The sequence below is a fragment of the Eretmochelys imbricata genome, chromosome 10 (genome assembly GCF_965152235.1).
Source record: "Eretmochelys imbricata isolate rEreImb1 chromosome 10, rEreImb1.hap1, whole genome shotgun sequence".
Classification (NCBI taxonomy): domain Eukaryota; kingdom Metazoa; phylum Chordata; order Testudines; family Cheloniidae; genus Eretmochelys; species Eretmochelys imbricata.
Genome location: NC_135581.1, coordinates 46,927,961 through 46,935,431, shown reverse-complemented (window position 1 = coordinate 46,935,431; position 7,471 = coordinate 46,927,961). Strand labels below are relative to the sequence as shown.

Sequence of the window (7,471 nt, the reverse complement as noted above, 5' to 3'; positions counted from 1 at the left end):
TGTGGCAAGTTGTTTCACTCTGGTCATTTAAATAAATGTGGTTCAAGTAGAAATAGTCTCATAAAGCAAGTGCCCCAACCAAAATTAGAATGCAGGTTTCCTGACTGCTAGCTTTATGAAGTAACCATCAGATAACACTGCCTTATAACCTGAGGTGCCTCCTGGACTTGACCTCTTACCTTTCTTTTGTTTAATCTTAGGGTTCTTAGTCCCTTGAAGATGAAGGCTGCAATGTCACTGCTGGGAAGCCAGAGCATTGTCTCAGTCACCGAGATCCTTATTGCCTCTGCTGTCTTCTGTCTGATGTTCATGGTCATCAGATCCTTCCGGCAGCAAATCCCCAAGGGGTTGAAGAGGCTCCCAGGACCAAGGGGTTACCCCCTGATAGGCAACGTGCTGGAGCTGGGGAGCAATCCACACCTGACCTTGACTCAGATGAGCCAGAAGTATGGAGATGTGATGCAGATACGGATCGGCACCAGACCTGTGCTGGTGCTGAGTGGTTTGGACACCATCAAACAAGCCCTGGTGAAGCAAGGGGAGGACTTCATGGGGCGCCCTGATCTCTACAGTTTCCGCTACATTGGAGATGGCCAGAGCTTGACCTTCAGCACTGATTCAGGGGAGGTGTGGAGAGCTCGCAGGAAGTTGGCCCAGAATGCCCTGAAGACCTTCTCTGTCTCACCCAGCCCCAACTCTTCGTCCACCTGCCTCCTCGAGGAGCACATCTCCAAAGAAGCTGACTACCTAATAAGAAAGTTGCTGCAACTGATGGAAGAGAAGAAGAGATTTGACCCCTATCGGTATGTGGTGGTCTCTGTGGCCAATGTCATCTGTGCCATGTGCTTTGGCAACCGTTACAACCATGGTGACCAGGAGCTGCTCAGTATGGTAAACCTGAACAATGAGTTTGGGGATGTGGCTGCTTCTGGCAACCCTGCAGATTTCATCCCAGTGCTCCAGTATCTCCCTAGCCGCACCATGAAAATTTTCAAGGATCTCAATAAGAGGTTCAACTCCTTTTTGCAGAAGATTGTTAAGGAGCACTACAGCAGCTTTGATAAGGTAACCGGCTTGGAGGCGATTCATTTGCATCCATTTTCCTGCTCTATCCTTCATTGTCTGCTTTTTGTCTTTTCTCTTTTGCTTTCTGGCTCACAAACAAATATCAGCTGAAGCAGAGGTTAGAGAAGAGGTAGTGGAGATCGTGCAACATCTTCTCTCTAGCCAAATAGCATATTTCCCAACAAAACATTACAAATTAAAACCCAATTATTTCTTATAAACAGACTATTTAGAGGCATTGATTTCTATATTTTGCTATAACTAGTAAATGTTTTCAATTGATTATAACTCTTTAATTAATCTAAGTTTCATAGCTGCTGTAGGAAGCAATATAGTTCACTCTATTATCATAACTTGGGAAAAATAGCATTATCTGTTGGCTAATGACTGCAGGGGAGAAAAGCTTATTTGCACATCTGAACCTGCAATGTAATCATGCTTCGGAGTTCACACACCTGTGACAACGAGGCACTAGACTTTCCTCCCTCCAGCAGTGGACTGTTCTTGTTTAACTGCCTTAGTGTTTTGGAATTTGGTACCCTTTCCAACCTATGGACTTTCCTATTTCAGGACAATATTCGAGACATCACCGACTCCCTGATTGAGCATTGTCAGGAGAAGAAAGTGTATGAATCTGCCAACATTCAGCTCTCTGATCAGAAGATCATCAGCATTGTCAATGACCTTTTTGGAGCTGGTAAAAATACTTGCATTCAAATCCAAAGCAATCCCAGAGCTTTCTGTTCCAATTTATCTCCAGGCCTTTGATTCATGCAACTCTCATTCTCTGAGGCATAAAGGATACTTCAGTTGGCTACTGTTAGGAGCAGAGCAGTTAAATTTTTACAAACTGAAAGCTTGAAAGTTCTTAAATCAAGAGTCTTTGGCAATTCAGTCCCCCTGAAGGACTTTGTAGGAACAATAACCATGAAACAAGTTCTCCAGAGACAGTTGTGTACTGCTGTTTAGTGCTGTCAATCCAGAGTTGGGATGATAAAACTACTAGAGATGGGCCTGAACTAAAATTCCAAACACCCTTGAATTTAAGTTGTGGCACATCCACATTTTTGATTAACTTTACAGAGTTGATAAAAAAAAAAAATTGCACTACTACTAACATTAACACCTTGCAAAATTGGCCAAGAAATGAGGAAAATCTAAAGTCATGGGGTTGTAAATTTCCTTTGACTTGTCTTCAAGTGATGACTAAATGCTTTGCTTTTCCTTTGTCTCTATCCAGGTTTTGACACTGTGACAACTGCGTTGTCCTGGAGTCTCATGTATCTTGTGACATATCCAGAAATTCAGAAGAAGATTCATGAAGAATTAGGTAGGTTCATGCTTTCAGGTATATACAGTTTCAAGGCCTGTGTCTCAAAGGCTGGGTGCCAAACAACCTCTTCCTCCACTCTAACCTGTAGATCAGATGATTGGCAGAGAGAGGAGACCCAGACTATCAGACCGGCCCATGCTGCCCTATACAGAAGCTTTTATCTTAGAGATGTTCAGACATTCCTCCTTCCTGCCCTTCACCATTCCTCACTGGTAAGTCCTGTAACTGTCAAGGCCAGTTTGTGCCCTTTTTTTTTGGTGCTCTCTATGAGAATGGTCTTCTGACTCAGCCCCCTTCCTGTGCAGACTAACACAGAATTCTTTACCCTGTTATCACCTTCACCACCTCCTGATATGAAGCCAAGTAAACCATACTCCTCTGGGGGAATAGTGCAAAAGGCACCCTCCCTCCTCAAGTTGAATGGGGGGGGGTGAAATATTCAGCAGCACATTGGGGGAGGGATAGCTCAGTGGTTTGAGCATTGGCCTGCTAAACCCAGGGTGGTGAGTTCAATCCTTGAGGGGGCCATTTAGGGATGGGGGCAAAAATTGGGGATTGGTCCTGCTTTGAGCAGGGGGTTGGACGAGATGACCTCCTGAGGTCCCTTCCAACCCTGATATTCTATGATTTGAATTAGTTATTCAAACCCTTTCTCTTGCCTTATCTATACATAGGATTAGCTCCAATTCAGCAACTGACGTAGCTGTATTGATGTAAAGGGTGGCTTTAGTTGGGGTTTGTACCTGTGTAGCTGCACTGGTTGTTGATCGCAAGCTGCTCAATCCCAAGTACAGTTTCACTTCAGACCCTCCAATTCACCTGATGCAGGGCCATTAAGAGCTACAGCATTGTGTCTTAATGTTTTCTTCTCTTCCTTGGGAGAAACCATATCACCTGATCACTTCAACAGGCATTTGTTTCCAGTGACAGGAACTTTCTTTGCTAGTAACATGAGTTTGAAAATTCTCCATTTCCCAGAAATGTTCACAATTAACACTGCAAATACAAAAAAAGACGGGCTATCACCTAACACAAGTCTGAGGAATGCAAATAAGATGTACAAAACAAGACACTTCTCTAAAACTGTCATCTCACTTTGATTCACCTGAAAGGGGCCTTGCAGCTTTTTAAATTTAAGACCACCTCTGTTTCTTTCAGCACAACGAAAGACACAGTACTGAATGGCTACTTCATCCCGAAGGACCTCTGTGTGTTTGTCAACCAGTGGCAAGTCAATCATGATGAGTAAGTTCAGTCAGACCAAATATGATGGGTTGGTGCTAAAATTGTTCCAATGCCTTTGTATCAATAAGACAAATCTAGATGAGTCCTAAATGACTGTACAGGATTATTGGGAACATGCTGCAGACATTATTTCTATAGAAACCCTGTAAACCGGTTGAAGTCTCTGTTTTGGGGTGCGGGGGAGGAGCGATCTCACTGAGGATTTACTGTATGACTGGTAAACTATGGGTCTTATTCTCTTCACTTACGCTAGTAGAATTCCATGGATTCAAATGGAGTTCTGACTTTCAACCTTATGAGAGGAGAACTGGGACCAATGTGGCTTTTAGATACTAAAGTTTGAGCCTTTCCCCACACCCATATACCACAGTAACTAATGTTGTTCGTACTGGGCCTGCTGGGATCCAGTATCTTGCAGGTAGACTAGGTTTAACCTAGTTTAAGGGAAGTCATGCCTCACTAATCTTACAATTTTTTCAGGGAGTCAACAAACATTTGGATAAGGGTGAGCCAGTTGATACTGTACACTTGGATTTTCAGAGCTTTTGACAAGGTCCCTCACCAAAGGCACTTAAGAAAACTAAGTAGCCATGGGATAAGAGGGAAGGTCCTCTCAAGGGTCAGAAACTGGTGAAAGGGTAGGAATAATTGGTCAGTTTTCACAGTGGAGAGGTGAAGAGTGGGTCATCCAAGAATTTTTACTGGGATTTGTGCTATTCAACATATTAATCTGGAAAAGGGGGCAAAGTGGCAAACTTTGCAGACAATACAAAATTATTCAAGATATATGCAAAGAGTTAGAGGTATCTCACAAAACTGGATGAATGGGCAAAAAAATGGCACATGCAATCCAACATTGGTAAGTGCACAGTAATGCATATGGGAAAATCCTGTCTCTCTCTCTCTCTCTCTCTCGCTAAATTAGATGTTACCACCAAACAAAGATCTTGGAGCCACCACAGGTAGTTCTCTGAAAACTTCCATTCAATGCACAGCAATGATCAAAAAGACTAACAGTATGTTAGGAACTATTCAGGAAGGGATAAAAAATAAGACAGAAAATATCATCATGCCACTATATAAATTCATGGTGCACTCCTTCCTTGAATAGTGTGTCCATTTGTGGTTGCCCCATATCAAAAAGGCTATTGTAGAACTGGAAAAGCTTCAGAGAGGAGCAACAAAGATGACAAAAGGGTACGGAATGACTTCCATACCAGAAAAGACTAAAGATTAAGGCAGTTCTGCTTAGAAAAAAGATGGTTAATGGGGGAGGATATGACAGAGGTCTGTAAAATCATGAACGGTGTAGAGAAACTGAATAAGGAAATCTTGTTTATCCTTTTACACATCACAAAAATCAAGGATCTCCCAATGAAATGAATAGACAGCAGGTTTAACACCAGCAAGTGGAAGTACATTTTCACACAATGCGCAACTAACCTGTGGAACTCATTGCCATTGGATCTTGTGATGGCCAAAAGTATAAATGAGTTAAAAAAAACTGGATAGGTTTATGGAGGATAGGTCCATTATGGATGGTCTAGGATGCAATTGGTTTTCCCAGGAAGATTTCAAATTATGAAACCTCAAATCATCATTTTTAATAAAAAAAATCGAACCCATTAATGACTTGTTTTCCCCTCAGCCGAAACTATATTGCCTTTGGTCACAAACATAAAGGGTTAAATTCATCCCTGGTGTAACTGCATAAACTTTCAAGTAAGCAACACTAGAGCTGAATTTGGCACAGAGGATTTTGTTGCTGCAGTGCTAAAGGTGAGAGCACGAATGAGTAGTAAAAGTAGCTGGATGTGAGGTTGAAAACTGTTGCCATGTTTCACACGAGTCTGTTCTGATGCTATTCATGCTGAAATGCCTGCTTTCCTAGTAATCCTTCAGATGATGGTACAACTGTGGTCTTCTCCTTCCATTTCAGGAAGCTTTGGAAAGATCCATCTACCTTCAACCCAAAGCGTTTCCTCAGTGCTGAAGGGACTGAAGTAAACAGGGCAGAGAGTGAGAAAGTGATGATGTTTGGCTTGGGGAAGAGGAAGTGCATTGGTGAGTCCATTGGCAGGTGGGAGGTCTTCCTCTTCTTGACCACCCTGCTCCAGCAATTGGAGTTCAGCATATGTGATGGTGAGAAGGCGGACATAACACCTCAGTATGGACTGACCATGAAGCACAAAAGGTGTGAGCACTTCCAGATTAAACCGCGCTTTGAAGTGAAAAGCTCTGGGTGAGCTGCAGATTCTCATTGCTAGGACATGGAGGGGAAATGCCACATCACAATATTTTGGCTTTTGGGAACTACCACCAAGACTGCTTTGAAGGCTGACATGCTATAGAGTCTAAGATAATAGAAGCCATGTTGACTCTGCATCTGTACTGACATCGTGGAGGCTTGCTCATATCTGATATGTAAATGTACTCTATCTGCTGCTGCCTATTGGCATTCAAAGACTGTTTTGTAACTGACTCAAAAATTGGCAAAGCCTACCAAGTATACTCTGAGGAGCATGCCCTATAGCAGGGGTCGGCAACCTTTCAGAAGTGGTGTGCTGAGTCTTCTTTTATTCACTTTAATTTAAGGTTTCGTGTGCCAGTAATACATTTTAACGTTTTTTAGAAGGTATCTCAATATAATATATAACTAAACTATTGTTGAATGTAAACAAGGTTTTCAAAATGTTTAAGAAGCTTCATTTAAAATTAAATTAAAATGCTGATCTTACGCCACCGGCCCGCTCAGCCCGCTGCCAGCCTAGGATTCCATTCACCTAGGCTGGCAGCAGGCTGAGCGAGGGCCTGCAGCAGGGACCCTGGCTGGCAAGGGGCCAGCAGCCAGAACCCCAGACTGGCAGCGGGCTGAGCGCGGCCAGGACCCCAGACTGGCAGTGGGCTGAGCGGCTCAGCCCGCTGCCACTCAGCCCACTGCCAGTCTGGGGTTCAGTCCACCGGCTCCTGCCAGCCAGGGTTCTGGCTGCCGGCCCCACTCAGCCCGCTGCCGGTCTGGGATCCCGGCCCTGCCCACTTAGAGTAGGTACCTACTTTCTCCCTGGTTCTAGCCCATTCTCTTCCTCTCTCTCTGCACTGAGCTGAGGGTGGGAGTGCACTGAGCACAGGGCTGGGGGTGAAGGAGCAGGCTGGGGGTTGGGGTGCAGGGTCTGGCCAGGAGCTAGAATGAAGGAGGTGGTTCAGGGTTGGGGCAAGAGGTTTGGGTGTGGAGTACTTACCTGGGCAGCTCCCATTTGGTGCGAGGGGTGCAGGTGGGAATGTGGGAGGGTGCAGGAGCTCCTGTTTGGTGTTCAGGGTGGGAATGTGGGCGGTGCAAGAGTCAGGACATGGGGTGTGGGGGGGCTGGGTATGTGTGGGGGGTACTGAAGTCAGGGCTGGGGTCGTGGGGGGGTGCAGGGGTCAGTGCAGGAGGCTGGGTGTGTATAAGCAGGGTGCAGGGTTCAAGGCAGGGGCCTGGGGTGTGGGGGCGATGTAAGGTGCAGGGATCAGGGCAGAGGGCTGGGTGTGTGTGAGGAGGGTGTAGGGGTCAGGGCAGAGGGCTGGGGTGTGTGGGGGGGTGCAGGGATCAGGGCAGAGGGCTGGGTGTGTGGGCTGGGGCCATGGGGGTGTTCCCAGCCCCCTGCTCAGAGCAGCTCACGGGAGGGGGCTGGAGGGGATATGGCCTGATTCCACCCCCCTTCCCCAAGGCCCCGTCCCCACCTCATCTTCGTCTCCTCCCCGGAGCAGCGAGAGCACTGCAGCTCCTCTTCTCCCCATCCCGGTGCAAGGGCCATCAGCTGATCAGCAGCAGAGAGGGAGAGGAGGAGG

General features: G+C 45.8%; 1 protein-coding gene across 1 annotated transcript; it reads left to right on the top strand.

The window, feature by feature from the left end:
* The first annotated feature begins 219 nt into the window (after nt 1-219).
* On the top strand, nt 220-5,889 carry CYP1A1 (cytochrome P450 family 1 subfamily A member 1). Its single transcript, XM_077828123.1, has 6 exons — nt 220-1,065; nt 1,636-1,762; nt 2,306-2,395; nt 2,487-2,610; nt 3,557-3,643; nt 5,583-5,889. Exons 1-6 carry the CDS (start codon nt 220-222, stop codon nt 5,887-5,889), a joined length of 1,581 nt encoding a protein of 526 aa, XP_077684249.1.
* Nucleotides 5,890-7,471: the final 1,582 nt, after the last annotated feature.

What these genes read in the sequence shown, in the direction of transcription:
- CYP1A1 (XM_077828123.1), top strand. Translation starts at nt 220, where the DNA reads ATGAAGGCTGCAATGTCACTGCTGGGAAGCCAGAGCATTGTCTCAGTC. An exon ending in ACTACAGCAGCTTTGATAAG is followed by an intron (nt 1,066 to 1,635) that starts GTAACCGGCTTG and finishes TTCCTATTTCAG; the next exon opens with GACAATATTCGAGACATCAC. An exon ending in CCCTTCACCATTCCTCACTG is followed by an intron (nt 2,611 to 3,556) that starts GTAAGTCCTGTA and finishes TGTTTCTTTCAG; the next exon opens with CACAACGAAAGACACAGTAC.